The 24,321-nt window shown below is 28.4% G+C and overlaps 1 protein-coding gene across 50 annotated transcripts; it reads right to left on the reverse strand.

The window, feature by feature from the left end:
- Window positions 1-1,025: 1,025 nt before the first annotated feature.
- On the reverse strand, window positions 1,026-23,305 carry LOC126907727 (basic proline-rich protein-like). 50 transcript variants are annotated; one of them, XM_050689278.1, is made up of 12 exons: window positions 23,120-23,305; window positions 19,727-19,794; window positions 8,448-8,722; window positions 7,237-7,405; window positions 6,627-6,803; window positions 5,946-6,124; window positions 4,697-4,832; window positions 3,433-4,441; window positions 2,961-3,363; window positions 2,823-2,891; window positions 1,465-2,246; window positions 1,026-1,378 (listed from the first exon to the last, which is right to left on the reverse strand). In XM_050689278.1, the coding sequence occupies exons 2-12, from the start codon at window positions 19,772-19,774 to the stop codon at window positions 1,218-1,220; spliced, it is 3,408 nt and encodes a 1,135-aa protein (XP_050545235.1). In that variant the 5' UTR covers window positions 19,775-19,794; window positions 23,120-23,305; the 3' UTR covers window positions 1,026-1,217. The 50 variants fall into 50 exon arrangements, with proteins under 50 accessions (XP_050545235.1, XP_050545239.1, XP_050545242.1 ...); XM_050689285.1 differs by having other exon boundaries at window positions 1,027-1,378; window positions 1,465-2,891; window positions 2,961-2,994; window positions 3,295-3,363; window positions 3,778-4,441; XM_050689281.1 differs by having other exon boundaries at window positions 1,027-1,378; window positions 1,465-2,891; window positions 2,961-2,994; window positions 3,295-3,363; window positions 3,709-4,441.
- Window positions 23,306-24,321: the final 1,016 nt, after the last annotated feature.

The raw sequence follows: 24,321 nt of genomic DNA on the forward strand, positions 1-24,321 counted from the left end.
GGGGGACATAAAATGACAGCTCTTTCGCAAAAAATTAACTTTTTTAACTTAACTATTAAAAGTGTTATGAAATCTATGAAACTTTTATATATATCTTAAATTAAAGATATTTTAATATACTTTATTATGGAAAAAAAAATGTTGGAATTTATTTTGTCTTCACGGTGAAAATAGTTACTAAATGCTATTTTTGTGTAAAAATTCTCGATTTTACATTTTTAATTTTAAAATGCTATAACTTTTTGAAAAATGTATGGATCAATATAATTTTTTTGAGATAAATACTATTTAAGTAAAAACATTTCTCTTTATATATTTATATATTATAAATATATTTATTTATTCATATATTACACTTATAAATCATAAAACTTGTAATCAGGATATAAAAGAGGAAATAGGAGATCATGTAGCTTTTGGAATAATCCACCAATTTTTTAAAATTAAACACTAATTACAGATTTGCATCGAAGCGTTTTTTATAATAATGATTTTAATCACTGTCAGATATCATTATACTTGACCCAACTATGCCACATCCCCACAGTGCCGTGACCTTACTGTGCTATGCCTTAAAAATATCAACTCCCCGATATGCGATAAGCCACTGCAGTGATACTACAGTAGGAGCTAAAAATTTAACTAACTAACTTTGAAATGTAACTAATCTTATAATCTATTGTTAAAAAAAAATAATGAATATACGTGGAGTAATATTCAAAATTTTATACATAATTATATCAACAAAAATATTATATAAATTAAATTATGTTTCTGATAAGTAGAAATAAAAGTGTTTTCTTTTCCTTTTGTTAGTCTCACACAAGTTATAAAAAAATTATGTTGTATTCATGTTAATATTTATATCATCATATTTTTTTATAACAGCAATTAGTTACGAAAAAACAGATAAAAATAACTCTGTACATTTAAGTATTCTAAAAACATTTAACAGTATCAAACAAAGACAACATCTCATTATTTTTCAAATTTAATAAATAAAAAGAATTATATAATAAAAATACAAAAATAATATTTTAATTTTATATAGTAGTTTATAACATAAATGTCTAATGGTAACAAGTGATGGTAACATAAAACACTTTGGTTAATGTGTTTGAGCAATTCAAATAGACTAAAATTTTAACCATATTTTTAAACAAAAATGGCATAAGCAAAGTAAATAAAATATTCATAGTTACTCATTAATAAACGATTTATTTATAGATTGATTGACGTTGTAGTTCAAATAATAAATCATCTTCTAATTTATCAAGAGCTGCACTGTTATCATAACCTAATTCATATTTTAATTCAGTCTTAAGATTTTCAAAACCTGGCCCTAAATCTCTTCTTTGCGCATTGTATCCAATTAAAGCTAGAGACCACAAAAAAATGTATATTATATATTTAATATTTATAAGTAAAAAAGTATTTTCAATTTTTAAAATTAAAAAAAATTACCATCATTAAAAATATCCAACTGATTTTGACCAGCATTGTTATCGTCACCAGATGAATAAGATGGATAATGTGTTGTAATTTCATGTAATAACTGACCAAACTGTGGCTGCTCTTGATTTTGTTGAACTTGCTGTTCATATGAATCAATTGGTTGTATTGGTGGTAAATATGTCGGTGGTTGTTGAGTGGAAGAAGGATACTGAGGACATCTAGGATCAGGAGAACCGGGATAACACACAGGAGATGAATCAGTTTGAGTAGGAATGGGTTTTGGACATCGAGGATCTTCAGAACCAGTGAAACATAAAGGAGGAGAAATATGGTAAGGATTTGTACCATTACAAATACAAACGTTTGTAGAATGATTTAGTGGTATTTGATTAGTTGGAACAATCGGTCTTGAACACCTAGGATCACTAGAACCTGAAAAACATATTGGAGAAGAAGGATTTTGACATCTTGGATCTGTAGAACCAGAATAACAGACAACTTCAGATGTAGTTGGTGGTAAATAAGTAGGGGATGTTGGTAATGGAGAAATTTGTGGACATTTTGGATCAGGAGATCCTGGATAACAAACTGGAGCCGGCGTAGTTGGTGGTAAAGTTGGTTTTGGACACCTTGGATCTGGTGAGCCTGGATAGCAAACTGGAGCCAGTGTTGTTGGTGGTTGACTTGGTTTTGGACATCTAGGATCATTTGATCCCGGGTAACACACAGGGCCAGAGGACGTTGGAGGTAAATATGTAGGCGAGGTTGGTAGAGGGGAAGGTTTTGGGCACCTTGGATCTGGTGAGCCAGGATAGCACACTGGACCTGGTGTTGATGGTGGTGAAGTTGGTTTTGGACATCTTGGATCTGGTGAGCCTGGATAGCAAACTGGACCTGGTGTTGTTGGTGGTTGAGTTGGTTTTGGACATCTAGGATCATTTGATCCTGGATAACACACTGGAGGGGGTATTGTTGGTGGTTGGGATGGTTTTGGACATTTTGGATCTGGTGAGCCTGGATAGCAAACTGGACCTGATGTTGTTGGTGGTGAAGTTGGTTTTGGGCACCATGGATCTGATGAGCCTGGATAACACACTGGACCAGGTGTTGTTGGTAGTGGAGTTGGTTTAGGACATCTAGGATCTGGTGAGCCAGGATAGCACACTGGACCTGGTGTTGATGGTGGTGAAGTTGGTTTTAGGCACCTGGGATCTGGTGAGCCTGGATAACACACTAGACCTGGTGTTGTTGGTGGTGAAGTTGGTTTTGGACATCTAGGATCATTTGATCCCGGGTAACACACAGGGTCAGAGGACGTTGGAGGTAAATATGTAGGCGAGGTTGGTAGAGGGGAAGTTTTTGGGCACCTGGGATCTGGTGAGCCTGGATAGCAAACCGGACCTGGTGTTGTTGGTGGTGAAGTTGGTTTTGGGCACCTTGGATCTGGTGAGCCAGGATAGCACACTGGACCTGGTGTTGTTGGTGGTTGAGTTGGTTTTGGGCACCTGGGATCTGGTGAGCCTGGATAACACACTGGACCTGGTGTTGTTGGTTGTGGAGTTGGTTTTGGACATCTAGGATCTGGTGAGCCTGGATAACACACTGGACCTGATGTTGTTGGTGGTAAATATGTAGGCGAGGTTGGTAGAGGGGAAGGTTTTGGGCACCTTGGATCTGGTGAGCCTGGATAGCAAACCGGACCTGGTGTTGTTGGTGGTGAAGTTGGTTTTGGACATCTTGGGTCTGGTGAGCCTGGATAGCAAACTGGACCTGGTGTTGTTGGTGGTGAAGTTGGTTTTGGGCACCTGGGATCTGATGAGCCTGGATAACACACTGGACCTGGTGTTGTTGGTGGTGGAGTTGGTTTTGGACATCTAGGATCTGGTGAGCCTGGATAACACACTGGACCTGATGTTGTTGGTGGTGAAGTTGGTTTTGGGCACCTGGGATCTGATGAGCCTGGATAACACACTGGACCTGGTGTTGTTGGTGGTGGAGTTGGTTTTGGACATCTAGGATCTGGTGAGCCTGGATAACACACTGGACTAGGTGTTGTTGGTGGTGGAGTTGGTTTTGGACATCTAGGATCTGATGAGCCAGGATAGCACACTGGACCTGAAGTTGTTGGTGGTTGAGTTGGTTTTGGGCACCTGGGATCTGGTGAGCCTGGATAACACACTGGACCTGGTGTTGTTGGTGGTGAAGTTGGTTTTGGGCACCTTGGATCTGATGAGCCAGGATAGCACACTGGACCTGGTGTTGTTGGTGGTGGAGTTGGTTTTGGACATCTTGGGTCTGGTGAGCCTGGATAGCAAACTGGACCTGGTGTTGTTGGTGGTTGAGTTGGTTTTGGACATCTAGGATCATTTGATCCCGGGTAACACACAGGGCCAGAGGACGTTGGTGGTAAATATGTAGGCGATGTTGGTAGAGGGGAAGGTTTAGGACACCTGGGGTCTGGAGAGCCAGGATAGCACACTGGATCTGGTGTTGTTGGTGGTGAAGTTGGTTTTGGACATCTTGGATCTGGTGAGCCTGGATAGCAAACTGGACCTGGTGTTGTTGGTGGTAGAGATGGTTTGGGGCATCTAGGATCATTAGATCCTTGATAACAAAATGGTACAGAAGGTGTTGTTTGTTGTGGATATGGAGTTGGGCTTATGATTGTTGGTGGTAAATTTGGTTTTGGACACTTTGGATCATTTGATCCTGGGTAACACACTGGACTTGGTGTTGTTAGTGGTGAAGATGGGTTTGGGCACCTTGGATCTGGAGAGCCAGGATAGCATACTGGACCTGGTGTTGTGGTTGGAGATGTTGGTCTCGAGCACCTAGAGTCATCTGAGCCGGGGTAACATTCGGGAACAGATGATGTTGGTGTTTGTGCACATCTTGGATCTGAAGAACTTGGATAACATTCGGGATAGTTTGAGGTTGAGGATAATGATGCTTGACATTTTTCATCTGGACAACTTCCCAAACACAACTAAAAATGTAGTTTTATGATAGATGTTATTTTTTTGGTTTTTTATTGTTATACTTTTGCTTAATTAATTTAACTAAATTTTTTTTTTCAATAATTCGTTTTTTATAAAAATCAAAAAAAATATTTTTCTGTAGTCATACAATATCAAAATTATTTTAATAATTAAATTCATCTAATTGTTGATTATATTTTAAGTTGTAGGATAATCAGGTTGGGTTGGGTTTTGAAGCACATTTTATAATTTGATTTACTTACTTCTACATTACAGGTTAGGAATACTTGTTGTCTATCGGGGAATTTAAATGCGGTTACATTAGTATAACCGATTGTAGTAATGCCATTTTGATCTACGGTTTGTTGTTTTTTCCAATGTGATATCAATTTCTTCCTTCTGAAATATTGTATAGAATTATTAAAAATATTATGACGTTCATATAATAATCATTAATGTTGGAAGATTTCTTTTTTATATATTTTTAATTCCACATCAAAATTTATGAGAGTTGAAAATTAGATATAGGACAACCTTAATATAATACAAAAAGGCAATGCATAAATAAATTATTATATTTTCAATTTATAAATAATACATTAAAATTACAATTTAAATTAGCGATATATTAAGGTTGGTTAGATAATTATTGAAAATAAAGAGACTACATTCTAATTTATATATTATAAACCAACAAATTGAAAAATTAAAAAAACAGTGATTTTTAAATCAAAATAATATTTTTTGTCTAAATTCGAGGATTGTTTACATACAAAAGACAAGTCATCAAGTCAATTTATTATTTTTTTTTTACTTATAGTATGTGACATAAGTAAATTTAACTTATGTTTAAATCTCGTATTATTTTCACAACATATTCAAAAGTTGCAATTTTGAATCTCTTCCTATAGGCAGGTAAAGGGTCAGATTTTCAATATATTTATAGCAAATGAAAGGCAAAAACCTTATGTAATTATAAAAAAAAATTATTTTGTTTTGTTCATGATTAAACAAATTATAGTTGTTTTAAGTAAAAAAAGTTAAAATTTACCAATTTTAAAAATCAAAACATTTTTAGAGATTTCTTCTATTTAATGAACACGAAAGAAATTTTTTAATTTTTAAGGGCTATAAAATTAGATACAATTCTTGATATTTTAACGTATCGTTAAAAAATATTGGTCCGATTACAGCTGAGAAAAAATGGCGAGAGTCATAAAAAAAAATCGCCATTAATACTGATAAGTAATTTTATAATCATAAAAATTGATTTCACACAAAAATCATCCATTTATTTAATAATAATGTTAAAGTGGCCTATTCAGATGGGAGGTTTATTAGCCATTAATATGATATTATTGTACAGAGTGATTTCAATTACTTGATTAATCTATTGCTTTTCTAATGAAGCAGTCCAATTATCTAACTCAAATCCACAACTATAAACTTTTAACACTGATAAACTATTATCATCTAAACTATTTTTACGATACTGATTGAATAAAATCATACTTGGGACATCCATTAGAATCAGTCAATTGAATATTTGTGGTGGTTGGTGCTTCATAATTATCATTATCGTATGCCCAACATTCTCTCACTCTGACATCATAAGGGTCATCTGTACTTTTGACATATACTAATAAGGAGAGTTGTTCTCCGATTTTAATTATTTTATCCACTGGAGAAGTCTAAAACAAATTTGGTTATAATTTTATTTTTCATTTTTCATTAAAATCAATCATGTATGGTTCAGAGTTAAAGTTTCTTGCGATTGTCAAGAAAATAGATCTGAGATGAGAAGCTAAGATAGATGAGTGTAGTGACTAGAGAAGATAGGATAAGGAGCGAACATATAAGAGGTAGTAAATGTGTAGTGTAAATCGTGGATTAGATGAGAGAAAATAGACTTGGAAGGTTTGATTATGTTATAAAGAGTAAAGAATCGGAAGCTATAAGAACATTTATGAAAATTAATATGGAAGGAAGAAAAGAAATAAGAGGAAGACCAAAAAAAGAAATAAAGGGATGTTAATGAATGCGATATTAAGACAGCTGATGTGTGCGTAGATGATGTGAAAAATCGTGCTAAGTAGAAGTTTCGGATAAGGGTGGCCAACCTCCAAGTAGTTGGGATTAAGACAAGGTAAAAGAAGTAGAATACTTTTTTATTATAATTTCAAAATTTCTCACATTTGGATACTGTCCTCTTTGTATATCCATCCAACATTGTAAAGTTCCTTGGTCACCAGATGGAACTGAAACTACTTCTAACATATCAACTACAATGGGTTTGAAACGTACTCTTTTGCCTGTTCCAGGTTTTGTTTCAGAAGGACATGACACTTTTCTAGCTAAATCCCATGCTTCCTGTAAATAGATATTATTTATTTATGTTTAATGTCCTATCAAAAGAGAACTTTAAGAATTTAATTTAAAATAACAAAATATGACTTGGAAAATCATAAACTCTGAAGGACTGAATAATTTCAGCTAGTTGATCGATATGTCAAAATAATCATTACAACATTATACAAACGAAATCCAACCCAACCAATCTAAATCCATAAGATTTAAAGGGAAAATTTACTCTATCACATATATCATATAATTTCAAATTTTATGAGAATTCCAAATGAAAAAATATTAATTTTTCTGAAAGTCGCAAACCAAAATAAAAATACAATATGTAAAATAGTTAATTATTCAAAACTTGATTAAATAAAATAAAGTTGATTGAGTTTTAATATATTTTTAAAATAATAAGTTAAACTATAAATTAGGTTATATAAAGGTTGCTTACTTGAATGGTTTCATCTGTTTGAATAATGAGGGTATTTTCTATTGAACCTAAGTCACAATTTCCACTATCTTCACCAGATGATCCACATGAGTCATTAACTAGAGGTTGGCAATCTTCTACTGGTATTTTGAATTGGAATACACTATTTCCAGAATTGCTTTCGACAAACCTTAAACATATATATTTTTTATTTATTGTCATCATTAATTTATAATAAGATACTTAAATATTTTTTAATATTAATTTACAAATAATCTCATCAATTATATAAGTTTACAACCTACTGTAAGCTGAAATATTTATATTCCAATAAGTGAAATATCAAAATAAATAATATCAAAGTTTATTATTTTGGCATAGCAATAATTTATTAATAAGTCGACTTAGGAAAAAATTTGTATTTATCAGCTATTAATTAATTTTTAACATCGCCCCTTATTTAATTAGCATATAAAACTAAAAAATTATGTATTAACATTATACATTAAAAATATTTTTGTTTATTTAAAACATTTTCAATACTTCAAATGTTATGACGATTATAAGTATAAATTGGGATTGATGCTGGGTATAACTATTTATACTATTAGATAATTTTCGGTCGCTTTTCTCCCACCACTATAAAAATGTTAATAACTTTCTATATCACTCTAAATGTATATCTTTAAAAATTATATGGTGAAGATACAAATGTTTTTTGTTTGAAAGGGAAGTGAAAAATTCCCCCGAGACGAAACACTAATAACGCCACTGTTAAGAATATACTTAATCTTTAAGTAGTTTATATAGACATATATTACAATTGCCCACTGAAATACACAAGTAAAAACTTTATACTAATGAATTATGAAGTAGTTATAAAAAATAAAAATATTTCAAATTAAAATGTTCTTTTGAAATATTTCGTATGATAGAATTCAGACTTAAATCACTAACTTTGTGCATATTATTTTACTTTTTTTTTATGATTAATTTATATTTATTTTTTAATTTTACTAAATGTAACATAATTTTATCTTATCAAAAATTTTAGTAAGCGTATAAAATAAAATTATTAAAACAATTTCATTGGATAAATGACAATGAATTTATTTTATAATGCTCATGTAGCAATAAAAATGAAAAAATTATCATTAACCTTAAGTTTTTCTACTGCTAATAATAATTTATAACTAATAAAAATCAATTTTTTATTAAATAGCTTTGCTGACCTGCATTTTGGATCATCGTGGTGACCTTTACTGTATATAACACCATTAAATGGTTCTAAAAATTCAATTTCTACAAAAATTGAATTTTCTGTGGAGGCTGCTGCACAATCTACTCGAATACCTTTTAACAGTACTTTGTGATCAAGACTATTCTCGTTATCATGCCCGTCTTGCCGCACGAATCGATTGGCCATTATAACTGAAGACGGATTCATCATTATAACGCCGGAATTTTTACTATCCGAGTTGGTGCCAGTAATAAGTCTTCTGTCGGCCTAAAAATTAAATTATAAAATATAAAAACTGACTAATATTCCTTATAAAATTTACATGATTACGATTCGTAAAAAATGTAATTTTAATGAATCAGATGTTAATGAAATTATGAAAAAAACTTTTTTTACAGTTTATCTATTTTACTGAAGAACATAACTATTAAAGAAAATCACATAAATATAATAATAATGTTTCTTTGATATAATGTATTATTTTTATTACTAGTACAAATACAAAATGACAGAGGAGTAACATAAAATTTATAACCATACGTTTTATGTTATGATTAGTTCCTAGAATATTCAAAATAATTCTGTTATCGTGATATAAATTCATATATTTATGATTTTGTTTACATGTGACATGTATTCAATTAATCAATCATGAAGTATTTTATATGTTAATCATTCATATCTTAAAGGGATAGCTACTTGATTTTTTAAAATATAAACATACATAATTTATTAATTTATTTGTTAGATATATATTTAAAAAATAAAGACTTGTCAATAACAATTTTTGAATCAGCGTTTTGGAAGTTTCGAGCATTTTTATTATCATTTTCGAAAATAGCTGTATTATCATCACCACGCTAAGTTTTCTAGAGGGACTATTAAAGTGCCAGGAGGATATAGCTCCTCCTGAATTATACCTCAGCACTAAGAGAAAATAATAAGATCTTGTTTTAAATTATGAAAAAGATTATTATTTAAGCACATTCTAATCCTCAATGTTAAATATTTCTGTACAAGTTATGAACATATTCATTGAGTCACTCAAATTTACAACAAATAACAATTTTGATTATTTTTTCCTATAAAGCGTGCATTTTTAAAATACACCAAAAATCATTTTAAAATTAATGCAATATCATGTGGACTTGATCACCAATTGAAATGGCAGTTAAATCTATGCTGCGTTTATCACGATTTAATAACAGCAACCGCATGTGCAGACGTCATGCCCTCTTGTCTACATAAAAACCGCGTGTGGACGTTTTTAGCGCTATTGTTTCCGGTAGAGAAAGTGTTGACGGCATTGATCAAAGGCATACTACGCATTAAGGGTTAACATAAAAGTTACATTTAAATAAAAATAAAATTACCACTCACCCACTCACGTTATAGTCGTTGTTCATGGGTTAAAGGTTGTTTGTAGATCGGTCGTGTGAAAGGTACACGACAAATCGTCACGGCGCATTTAAGAAGCTTGAAAACGCGATTTACCGGATATATCAACATCTTAACAGGTAAGATGATCACTAGGAGAACCTTAATAGCGCGCTGGTACTAAAGTTACCGAAGGAATTAAATTGGGAAAAACAAAGTCGGTTATTAGAAAAAATTGTTATGCAATTTAACGATTTAACACGAACTTGATGATTGTAAATGTACTACTATTTAAAAGGGAAAATATGTGTATAAAACCGGTTTATTTTAACAACAAAACAGTGATGATACTTTGACCTTCGTTTGGACCACATAATTATAATGTCATCATACAGTTATATTCATTTTATACGAATAAAATACAATAACAAAAAGACCCTATCATTTAAAAAATGTGTCAAATTATAATCATGATAATGATTGCATATGATTAAAACATCGAAGGAAATATGCAAAATAAAATCTGATATTAAACCGTAGGTATTAACTATTAGATTTTTAAACTCCAGTGACTATTAGTAAATGATAGAAATTCTTAAAAAATAATCAAAATGACTATATTTTATTTTTACGTAACTACTGAATGTATTAAACGTGTTTTAAAATTCGAGACTTATACCATAACTAATAACTTAGAAAAGTGTTTTAAAGTGGTATATAACGCATTTCGTACGAATTGAACCTTTTAAAAAAATTTCATTAATTAGAGTGGTTTTACAACAATAAAATTCAGAATATAAATAAATTAATAATAATTACGAATAAGTTAATTGAAATTAAATTTTGTTAAACTTTCATATGTCAATGACGGAAATGTTACTGTATTATTATATTGAGCAATTATGTGTTATGTTAATTATCTAAACTTATATTTTAAAATTGTAAAAAAATATATTTAATGAAACTGTAAAATCAATATATCTTAAGCGTCTAAATATCGAAAGTGAAACTATCGTTTTCTTATCATTTACTTTCTCACCAACCAATAGACACTTGTTTATGGCTTAATGACGTAAGTTTCATAAATCACACAGCTTAATGTAAAGATAGACATTATGTATATACAGTAATAGGTTATGCCCAGTAAATACAATCCCGTTTTCTTAGGTGGCAACTAACTTCCAGTTGCGAAGTCAATCAAAATAATCGATTATCAAATATAGCAACTGGCAAACGCCTGGAGCATAACATCCAATTATATTTCTGCACGTATAGGGGATAAAAAGAATTTTCCATTAATATTTCCCATAAGAAAGTTATTTTGAAAGCAGATTAATATGTCTGATAGAAATGTAGTACAATACCCCCGAGAATGTGCTTTGATAAAATGTTACATTATAGACTAAGAAAACTAAGAGACGACATTTTGGGATGTATTGAAGTGGATTTGTCAAAAGTTATAACTTTTATAAAACGTGATAAAAGTTTTTCGCAAGTAACAAAAAGAATCAACTTTGAGCATTATACATTCAGAATAGTATTAGTATTTATAGTGTGTTCTATTAGGCATAGATACTTGTTTTAGTTTTCAAGTGTTTTTTGCCGAGTAAAATATTATTGTCCAAACCCATAAAAGTGCATCTCCAATAATTGAAATTTTTGTAAAATTTTAAAAGATTTACCTTATTATATAAATAACTACTCCAAAAATTCATTTTAGACTTTAATAAGTGTCATTATGGATTTATGGAACTCCTAAAATCCATAGAAAACTACTATACATCTCATACAATTATTTTGTCCATAATCGAAGTTACTCCTTTTTTGACAAAATGATATGAAAAGAAAACAATCAATCAAGTTCTTATTAATAACTCATCATTACTTGCCGTTAATTTTTACATTAAATGTTGTTTTCGTGTATTATATTAAATATGTGTGCCTTCATTTAAAAAAATAAAGTTGATACCATATAAAGGACAAGGAATGGACACAAAAAATATTTAACTACTTAAACATCGAGAAATAAAAACTATTTGAAAAATACAAAAAAAATGCTCAAAATTATTATTTTAAAATAAATCTAGTGGTCAACAAAAACCAATAATTCTGTACATATTTCATTTCAATTTCTTAACTTGTCGTTTATATTCTAATTTCGTGTTTACCTAAACACAGCATTTGGATACATTAAAACATACTTAAACAAGTTTTACGTGTACAGCTATCACGTCCGAATGTTTTTTTTAATTTTTAAATTTAATTTGCCATGACATAGTTATTAATAAGCTTTGATTTATTTTTACGCATTTAAATAACACAAAGGTCAACTATCATAATTTTGTTAAAACTAACTTTATTATTATTTAAGGATTCGACAATTTTCAATGAATAAAGAAAAAAACCCGTTTAATCGAGTAATATGAAATCACAAGTGCTTATTATCTTAAAATCATTGTCAATAGTATAAATTTATGAGTTGTCAACATCCACCATTAGTTTGGTAATAATTTTTAATCATACTGGTTTTCTTTATAATACAAATTATTTTTTATATACTGTAAATAATGATGAAATATGTAAAATTATGAAATATATATTTTTTAATAATATATTTACTGGGCCGACCCCAAGTAGTTGGGATTAAGGCGAGGAAGATGAAGAAAAACAATATATTAACTTTATAGAATTTAACAATTAAAAATAGGTTATAAAATGTCACTTAGGGTTCACAGGTGTTCCATAGGAATTAAAAAATCATAACACTACAATCAAATTAAAAGGCACAAATATTTAGGCTAAAATTAAATTTCTAGGAAATGACATTACAGAAAATATTTCGCACGTGTAGTCTCGACAAACCAAATAGTCTTTGTTAAAGTGAAGTCAAATAATAATAAATATAATAATGTATTGACCAATTTTAGATTTGGATGTTAGGTAAAACCTATATCACAAATAATATATAACTATTATGCAGTACGAAATATATTTTTACAATTAAAATAATCATATTGTTATCTTGTTAAAAAAAGTAGTTAGATAAAAGGAATCAAGTATATTTTACTCGAAACTTATTTTTAAAAAAAATTTTTTGTCATCTTTTTCTTGGTTAATATGTAAAATATATTCAATAAGTCATTTATACCATTTTAATAAAAAAATATCCGAAATAAAATTTTGTCTGTGAAATAAAAGTACTAAGAATTGAAATGTATCAAATTAGAATATCAAAATTAAAAAAATTGATAATAAAATAACTTGATAATATCGCATTATGAGTGCGAGAGGACAGTATATCAAAATTTATGATATTTTGGAATAATTCAATACAACTTATAATTCTCTAACTAAATATGCAAGCTAACTATAAATAAAATTTAAATACTAAAAACACAAAGTAACTCTTAAAAGTGATTATAACTTTGAATTCGTATATTTCAAAGTTTCTTTTTCAAGTTATCGCACTTAAAGTGCGATATTCCCTGAATGTAATAAATTAAAACAAATTCATAAAAAAAAAAATTTCAGAAGTTTTTAAAACTAAATTTTTTGGGATATTATAATGCTTGATAAAGTGATGCATAAAACAATCATACATAAAGATCAAACAGTATACCTGAGCTTACAATTACACTTCTTTTATAAGCTTAATTAGGAAATATAGAAAACGTCAAGAAATAACAAAACTCACACAAAAATATTTTAGAAATTATTTTTCCTTTGATTTTCTCAAATAAAATAAGTACTTTATTGTTTTACTAAGATCGTAAATAGAAATATATTATTTGTCCCATTGTCATTCTTATATAAATTGATTCCCAAAATTATTATTTGTTCAGCCATAAAAATAGTAAAAATCAAAATCAACTACTTTTACAAGAATATGTGTGGACGAACAAAGAGACCAATAACTATAGTGTTTATACTGAGAAATTCTTATAAAGACAGTAACATAATAACAGGATGTCGTTGAAAGCGTAATAAAATTACTTGAATTTTCATCAAAATACGACAATAACTTTTCAATTTTTATGCGGTTTACTATACCAAATAAATGTTTATAAGTGCATAAAATAATACGCTAAAAACTCACATTTTAAAGCACTGTCTATAACAGTTAGTTTATAAAAGACCTTCACACGACATTTGTGTTGAACATCTATTTTATCTCGTGTAAACTTATAGTAAAATAAATTCAAGAAACGTCCTAAGATAATATTTTTTTTATTGATTTTCTTGACTGCAATTAACTTCTTACAGTTTCTAAAACCTTGAATTAACTTTGTATAAAAATAAAGTCATCTTATATGTTACATCCTGAAACAATACTTATGATATATGATCTGGTGTAGGTGTAAAATGTTACTAGAATGAGTATAAATTTTTATTTTTGATAACTATACAAAATATTGTTTTCTCAGAAAACTTGTAAGGTGAAGTTAAATTGGCATAATATTATTTATAGATTAAGGGCATCCATAACCATATAGTTAAATTGTACAGTTCCGAGTATTATGACAAATGAAACCAGCGTGACTAGAGACTAGTGGTCAGGTTCATACATTTCTTATTCTCTTTCTGAATTATACATTTCAAGTTGTTTCGTTACTTAAAAAGTAAACTATTGACTTGCACTAAAGCCGATGACTCAATAAATAATTTTTATGTAATCAATATAACTTTTAAAAATCTTTCAAAAAAAGTTTTTTGGTATTAAATTTTTTTTCTTTACATTAATCATATTATATTAGTACAGACATTTTTGGAGACCACCCGCTGCCTTTGAGCACATTTATATTTGCTAGAAAAACAAAAAATGATAGTAAATCGATTAGCATAAACTTTGGGTTGCAGCGCAATCCAAAAAGACGATTTAACCGTGACATTTAAAACTATAGTAAATTATTCTTAATGCATTAAAGGTGTCTGATTGTTTGGTAATCATCATTATTCACTTCATCCGTAATCACTTAGACCAGTCAAATGTCGTTGTCATCCGTTTGGTTTAGGTCTTGTCAGTGACCCGGCCATGATAATTCGTTATTCTTATACGGTAGGACCCATCTTTGGAATCTATGCGTTCTCTTTCAAATGTCGCAATATTTGAAGCGATTTACCATAGTTGAATAATTGTGCAATGTCAATATCAAATTATTAATGAGCTACGGGTGACACATTTCAAAAAAGTCCCCATAAACTCCTGTGTAGTCTTGCGTTTGCGACATGTTTGCCATAAAAATAATTTACGTTTTATTTAAGTTTAGAACTAATAAGTGGGCTATTATTAAATAATAAATAATTAGCATGGAAAAATATTCGTTCAACTATAAATTGTTGTATACGTTTTGGGCATTGGTGTAAATTCTTTGTTAGCATAGTACCTTGTGTTGATGATTTAAACAAAATTGCGCGTAACGGTTAAAAGAACGTCATGGCTGTGTAAATATTTGAATAAAATACAATTGTTCAATAAGGTAAAAATAAAATAAAAAAATGATCTTCCTGAATACATATTTCAAATTTGTGTTTATTTACGATTATACTTTAATTTATAAAATTAGAAAGAGCCATTCTCAAATTTTACATTTTTATCCTAATTTCAGTAACAAATGAACATTAAAATCTGTTTACTATTGAACTGCTCGTTTATAATTGAAATGTGTTATTTATGAATACCTAACTCTATTATTCTTTATTATATTTTTAAAAGTATCTAAAATTGTTAATTTCCTTAATATTTTTACTTTAATTTAACGTGAAAAATATTTTAACATTATGTTTTTTGATAAATTAATTAATAATAAATTTGTTTATCCATTTTTAATATAGCTGTAAAATTTTACAATAAATTCTAGGAATACTATACAAAAAGACAAGTTTTTGGTAAAAATTCAAAAAATCTTATTAAACGATATATTATCTTTAGCTAATTTATTATTGCCAAACAGTAATTCAATAACTTCTGTTTGTTCTGCTGTAATCAATATGATATTAAAGATAGATATTAATTTAAGTTTTAATAATTTTTTACTGTTAAAATTCGTTATTATGTTTTGTTTTTCTCAATTGTTGTCAGGGTTTTTTTTAAAGCTATCCACTTGATTAAAATAAGATAAGTACTTTGAATGTTATTAATACTTTTTGTCTAGATGAAAAGAGAGGCTAAAAAGTGTCTAATAATAAATATTGTCATACTCGCACATCACCTTCAGTATTTTTAAAACAATAGTAACTGCCGAATCATTTCAAAAGTTGTTATCGACCGGTTATATTTTTAATTATATCATTTTTTATTTTATGAAATAGTTAAATATCTATGTAACTAAATTAAAAAAATAAAGTTGACATCCTTATAAGGTAAAAGGGATGAATTAAAAAAGTAACTAATAACTGATAAATTGAGAAATATATAAAACTAATGAAACCACAAGTTAATTTTCTTAACAAGATTATATTATTTTAAAAGTAATTTATTTGTTAGCGTTAAAAAAATCATCTTCTATATCTAAGATGTTACTGAAAAACATTTTCTGATAATACTAAATAATAATAAAGTATATTTTTTAACTCAACACTTTTTTCCCTAATGTGTTAAAAGAATTTCTATATGTCTTTTGATACATATTATACATTTTATTCTTGTGAAGTATAAAACTTTTTACATAAATATATTTCCAACCCTAAAGTAATGACAGTACTCTTAAAAAGCAATTCCCCGGTGGTTAAATATGTGTTAACTGAAATGTAAAGTACATTACCGTGAATACCTATTGTTCATCATCCAGAAAATTACTTCTTCATTTTCTTTAAGATTTAAGCTCTTATTAATATGTAAATTGCACAATTATAATACAAAGACATAAATCATACTTATAACATTATTATGCAAATCTCCGTTTATAATTTTTGCCAAATTAAGAATTACATCGAAGTACGAAAAATGTAAAATGCTATGGCTGATGATTTTCCCGTCAATGTCTTTACACGTTATCGCCCACGAATCTCAATAAAACTATTATCATTTATTAAAATATTTATGTTTATAATTAAAAATAATTTCTCTAAACGTGACTATTTTAATCTCTCTGTTTTCTTTTTTCATGCATAAAAATATTAATTACTGCTCTCGTTTTATTCTTTTAGCAAGTGATGCAATTCAATACGTATGATTTATTGCAATTTAAATTAATTTCATGCTAGAAAGACTCTTTAGATAATTATTTGCATTGAATAAACAGATAAACGCACTCGTGACTCGTGTGTAGAATTATCTATTAAAAAACGAAATATGCGTGCAAATTTATTCGTGTATTATTTAAATTATGCGAAAATTCATTATTGAACTAAATTTTCAGTATAAAGTTTCGACCACATCACTGTTCAAAGTAATTATACTCCTAACCATTCTAGAATGCTAATTTTGACAATTTAATTGTTCATTTAGACTTTTAACAAACAAAATGAGAACTTTTACTCGTAAAGTGAAACAAATTTTTGCTAGGATACCATTTAGATAAATGTCAGCTAAGCTATATAAAAAAGAGAAATACATATATATATATGTATTTTTTTTTTTTTAAATGTTTACTTTAAGTTACATTAATAAATAAGGTATGTTTCTTCGGTGTAAAACATTTTTAGAAATGTTCAATGATTAAACGTATAGTGAAATTAATTACAACAAGGGTTTCCAAATATTCTGTACAGTTTTACAATAATAAATGTCTCATATAATTAAAATTGATAAATTATCTTTAACAAAGGATTGCTTGGGCGGCATATATTGTAAGGGAAAAGCGAAAGCAAAGAATGTCTGTAATCGGAAATGGGAGGCGTTTCGGATTCGCGTTATTGTAATAATTAGCACCATGAGTAGTACATCTAAGGACACGCTCTATAGTAATGCAATGAATCAATTGTTGTACAAACCAATTGTATAACAAGTGCTGGTTACGTCTCGCAATGATAATCGGTTCTCGTTAACGCGCATGTTGTGTTGTCCAGTTCAAAGTTCACGGAATACAAGAACGTTTTTTAGAAATATCATTGGACAAATATAACATTTAACAGCCATATGTCTCTAGCATTTCAGCAACATTAAATATGTTGTTAGAAAAAAATTTAACAAAAATCATCAATCAATGACTCAAGGCAGACTATAATCTCGTAATTTAATTTAAATACTATTCATAAATCGCTTAAAGAGTAAAAAATTTAATAATCATAAGGTTATCGATGTTTTTTATTTGAAAATATGTCCTCGACCTACTCATCTTTACAAATGATTCTGAGATATAATTTGTCTCAAAAACATAACTTCTATAACCAATAAAATTAAATGGCTATAAATTTGTTTATAATTTAGTTTAGAACTCATTCCTTGAACTTTATAACCGTAAATATCTACATGTTTACCTAATGAAAATTCTAAATATTTTTAAAAAATGGAACTACTGAGTAGAGTGAAAATTATTGTTTAATAATGTAATAACACATGGTGATTAAATATGGGAGTTTAAGAAAAATGTCATAAATTTCACGGATAAAGGTGAAGAATTAATGTCAAATACCTATAACGAGCCCTATTTATTTTTTATACCTCTTAATGAGTAATTAAGAGAGCAAAATGTTTTTTATGATGCGGAAACAATTTATTATTATTTTTTGGGTGATATTAAAATAAAAAATTTATTATTTTACATTCTTTCAAAAAACGCATCTCTGTCGAGATAAGAGCAATTAATAGATTTTTTTCCTCGTCCAAAAGTACGCTTTTGTTTATTTTAGAACGACGTTCAATGTCGAATTAACGTATTCCACTTACATCCTCATATTCACGACATTTCTATTAAAAGCCCATACTTGAACGACGTGTAATATCATTTTCAATTAACACAACTTAAAATTGAGTATGTATTACTTTTAATTTTTTTTTACTTTCCACTGAAAAATAACTAGTGTTTAAGTTTTTCATTAAGTCATCGTAACAAAATTAATTAATTAGACACCATCAACTCTTCGGTATTATATTACATCACTTTATACAACAATATATAAATTTGTGCAGTATGTTAATTCCAAAATTTCACATTTCACTGACAACGCTCCTCCATACAGCTATAAACAATATTACTGGTAACTACTCAGCTCTATATTTAGTCAAATTAAATGTCAATTTAAATAATATTTAATTCGCAATTATAATAGGTGTGAAATTGAAGAGATGACATACAGAGTGATCCATTTAACATTGACCAGCAAATATCTTATCTTATCTAATATGTGTCTTTACGAGCCATCATAACCGCTGCAATTAACTACCTGTATTACAAGTCTACCCGTTTTATACATATATATATATAGATAAAAAAAATCAAAACTTTAAAGTGAAATAACATGCAAACTAATCGACTTAAATGAAAAATTCAAACGCTAAAAATTATAAAAAAAAAAAACTCTATCAATATATCTAACTAAAAATATATGTTTCCATTTGAAAAAAAAAAGTTGGTACCCTTTTAAGGCATAAGGGATGAACCTAAAAATTATCTGATCATGGATAAATGTAGAGTTTTATGTAACTAAAATAATTAAAAAAAAAAATTATTAAAATAATAAATAGTTTTTGAGATATTTGCTGGTCAATGTTAAATGGATCACTCTGTATATGTACTTAAATTTTTCTTGACATTATTATCGAATAATTTGTTATTATAATTAAAAGTTTCTAATTACAATTTTGGTCGATTTAAGTTCGTACATAAATCATTAATATAAAATTTAACTAAATACACGATGTTTGGTTGATTTAAAAAGTATCCGATTATTATTTTTATTTGCGCCCTTGAGGTATAGATATAATCGAATATGATAAAATCAACAAAATTTTACCTGTACGAGAACCGCTAGAACACAAACGGGCAACCATTTCCACAACATTGTGGATGTTTTGAGGATTCCTGAAACAAAGCAAAATCAAAATAAGTTACTCGCGATGAACAAAAAATGTTTTAAACAAATGTGTCAAATGAAACTTTGTAATAATGACCGTTCATGAATTTATCTTCAATACTTGTGACAATAATATGACTATGGAGCCTCACACCTATTTATGGTTATGGTTAATGTCATTGCCGGTATAAACAGCTTCCATGTCATGCTGCATGTTTGTTTTTGTTAACCGAGTGATCACTTTTGCTCAGCGGTCTATCTATTGTTGTTGGTATAGTGCCACTGTTTCTATAGAATTTATACACTCAGTAAATTTGTTTTGACACAGTAAATCGCATGCACCGCGGGGGCTCATAGTGGTGAATAAACGAGACAGCAACAAATTTATTGTTCACCTGAAGCGCAACATTAAAAGGGCTCAAATAGAGAGAAAAAGTTTAGTGGATACAATTCATTTCTAGGGACAACGAGTAATTAGTACGGAACTTGAATATATAAGGATAACAATAAAAAACCCTACGAAAATGAATACTATTTTACTAAGTTCAAACGTCGCTACGTGGTGTAACTATATTAAGTACAGACGTATTATACAGAAAGATAATTTCAAACTATTTAATGTAAATAAATTTACTTGTAATTTAATCTTTGGTATGTTTGGTTTACTTATTTTTAAGCTTAATATGGTCTTTAAAATGTTCACAGCACCAAATACTGGAGTAACGATCAAAGTAGAGAACATAGAAACCCAAATGCGGAATCTATTAAATTATTTGTACGACACCTAAACTAAATATACAAATCGGATAATCTTTGTTAAATGGTTTCGTGTAAGCTTTAAACACGGATCGTTTTTCTAAAGTATTTAAACGTAAAAGTTAAATCAACCCATTTTAATACTTAGACACAGATTTGTATTTAACTAACTTATCTCGGAATCTATATTCAGTCTTCTTACGAATTATTTTGTCATTTATATAAGAAGAATTGATCACTCGTGGCTAATATTAAAAACTAAAAAATACATTTAAAATATTAATTTAAAACTAAAAAATATTTATTTTAAAAGTTACAAAAATTGCTTTAAAATTGCGAATACATATTTCGGGAACAATGTTACCATCATCAGCGCTGTGAACAGAGTGTGTTTAGCGCTTATGAATTTACATTTTTAATAGAAATGATATAATATGATCGCCGAAGGATCATTGATTAAATATATAAAAAAACATATATATATATTATATATGTATAATTTTTATTTGGTATACATCAATGATAATATCTTGGGCGTTGTGGTTCAGTGAGACCGTTCAAACGATCTCACTAAAAACGTTTTCTTAGTATTATATGTGTAGGTACAATACAAACATAACGATCCTGAGAACTCTCATAAATATTTTTACTTTGTGTAACATCAGGACGTGCATTGCCAACAAATAGCGTTATAAAAAAATAAATAGAGCAAATAGTATTTCAAATATTTCACAGATCCGATCGCTTATAATGAAATAGACTTATTCAATCAATGACTGAGCAAAACTTAACTCATAAAAAATGAGCAAAAATCAATTCTCTTATCTGTAAATGTTTGTCTGACAAATAAATTTGTTTGGTTAGGGCGTCATGACGTTCATTTATTGAACCACTAACGTAGATATATATTTTTTGTGTCACCAACAGATACAGACGTAGTTAAACGTGAAAGTTGGAGATAAAAGGGTGACAAAAAGTCTATTTCTTTTTTTTCTACCATTGTTGAGGTCGATTTTTTATTTTTAATAGTGACAAATAATCGAGAATTGTCTATCATAATATTTCATATCAGACTTTTGTTGTATATTATGTACAACATCAAGCGAATTATTTTTGACAATGGAATTTAATAATAACTTGATTGCAGTAAAGGTATTTAAAGTGTAAATTAAGTAAAACTTTACATAATAATAAAAAGAACAATAGACGACACACCGAATGAAATTAATGTAATCACGGTTGTTTGAGATTAATTTAATATTTTGCATCTACTAAAATGTTCGTAAGCTCTAAAATTCGGTCATGTTTAAACAGTTCTCACACAAGACACTTTTTGAAATAGTCTATGTAAGTACGTATAGGCAATATTGAGCAATGTTCACATAATACAATAGCTTTAATTAATCTTAAAAATGAAATGTATCGTGTGAACGCGTTACGTCTGTCCTAAAATAAATATAAAACTTATCTGAAATGTATAATGATTTACTTAAAAAAATAATGTAATCAAATGTTTTGATTTCAAAACAATGTAAAACATCATTTAGTAATAAAAATATTTTGATAATCAGGGCAATCTAATAAAATGTTATTCAAAATGTTTCAAATAAAATTTTCTTAGCTGCGACATTAAATTTTTTTAGGGTTTAATTACCGAAAATAGTTTATATTTTACAATGCAACGTTTTATGTTTCATCATATTAGTTGGAAGTTGTACACGCAAAGAAAAGAAAGTAGAAAATTTAAGATGTACAAAAAAAAATGATTAAATAATACATTTTTATTGATAGTTTTCTTAAGCATTATGTATAAACCTTAAACTTTTTTTTATGTAACTTTTTAATACATTGTTAAATAGTAATGAATAAAAAAATTAACACAACGGCTTTAGGGCATTGCTGATGATTACAAAATGAAAATGAAATAATAATAAGTTTAAGAAAAAAAAAATTGATTAAAAGCGAGCTTGGTATCTCAAACATTTTAGTATCATTAATTGCTTGCTTGGTTCATTTATCAAAAAATGGTAATAATACTTTCATGTTCCAATTTATTAGAAATTCCACCCAAAATATCAATTAAAGTTAACGTGCTAATAACTTTTTATACCCTTTTTAAAGTATTATTATACATGAATATATTTTCTATTATTATTTTAACTAATCTATAGTATCAGATGGCTGCTGACGGTAATTAAAAAATTATAATTATTTACAAAAGTCATAGAAAATTAATATTTATTAACTACTCAATATAAAAAATGCAAAATGAGTCTAGATTACAATATGTTAAAATTTAATTAAGATTAAACGGCTTTTGCCAATTCCGAAATTCATTAATTAAATGTTATAGATATTAAACAATTATTCTAAATAAAACAAATATTTTATCAATTAGTTGAATATAATTAAAAATTATTAAAATTAAGAATAATTTTCTACTGTTAATTTAATTAAATGCCTAAATATCATTAAATGATCGTTTTAGTAAATTCTCAAGGAAAAAACATTTTTCGGGATTCCAAAAAAATATATAATTTTCGATAGAAAACTAAAAAATGTACGTTCATAACTAACCTTTAGTTAAAAGATACTCCAAATAAAATCCCCGTCGATGATGTATATATTATTGTTCTTATTCAATATAAATAAAAAAAAAACGGTTATTATAAAATCAACAAACTTGACGTATAAGTCAATGCGGCGTCACATCACAGAATCGCGACACGTGTACATCAGACAGTCGCGGGTGTATAGAACTCGCTGGTGCAGATGGAGAAAGTTTATATACCACGGGCGCAAGATGATAACATGGAATAATATAGTGTTCCTTATTCTGGGGGCTTATGGCCATGAAACAACTCATTAAAGGTAGATAATACACTAGTTGACACTGTTGTTTCCCTACTCATTTCGGCCCTCGGTGGTTGAGGTGATAAAAAATTCTACGGTTCACCAGGGATTAATTAATTCATTATATTTATGACTTGACGTCCGACCATAATAGCAAAGCTGCTAGATCAATCATTCCGTCATATTTGTATGTAATTTCACGAAAATTAAATTTGAATATCGCAGTGCCGGAAGGGAAGCACAGATGAATCATTTACAGCTAAAGTATAGCTGTCAGACTAACGATCACGAGTACTTTTATTATTCATATATATTTTTTAGAATTAATTAGACCCGATGGAATTAGTTTATTTTCCATAAAAGTTTTTCCGGTCGAATAAACATTTTTTTTAAGTTAAAATTACGACTATTTTGGTTTCACACATTCATTAAATTATTCTGTGTTAACGTTTGCGTACAGTAAATCAAGATGATCTATTACATTTGAATAGGTATTTTTGTTTTGACAGAATAATAAAAGTTTATTTGCATTCGTGCAAACTTTTTGTANGATCTAAAAGTTTATTTGCATTCGTGCAAACTTTTTTTTTTTGTAGCCCGGAAAAACGCCAATTTATTAAAAATATTAATAAATAATCTATATTAATAATATTAACAACATTTCAATTTTGACTTGAATATTTTCTATAGATTATGCAAATACTTTGATAGAACTCGTGTTAATATCATTCACAACCATTAACTTTTATTTTATGTTTGCAAAGCATTTCGAGTGTAGGCGATGGTACTTCATTGTTATAATTTTATATTTAAGTTCAGCAAACAATAAAGTTGTTTGATAATAATCACTTTAATTGAAAGTCAATTCAAATTAACAAAAAAATAATTTCTTATGAGTAAATTATTCCACTCAAACGATGTATGAG

The sequence above is a fragment of the Daktulosphaira vitifoliae genome, unplaced genomic scaffold (genome assembly GCF_025091365.1).
Source record: "Daktulosphaira vitifoliae isolate Bord-2020 unplaced genomic scaffold, ASM2509136v1 Scaffold_5, whole genome shotgun sequence".
Classification (NCBI taxonomy): Eukaryota; Metazoa; Arthropoda; class Insecta; order Hemiptera; family Phylloxeridae; genus Daktulosphaira; species Daktulosphaira vitifoliae.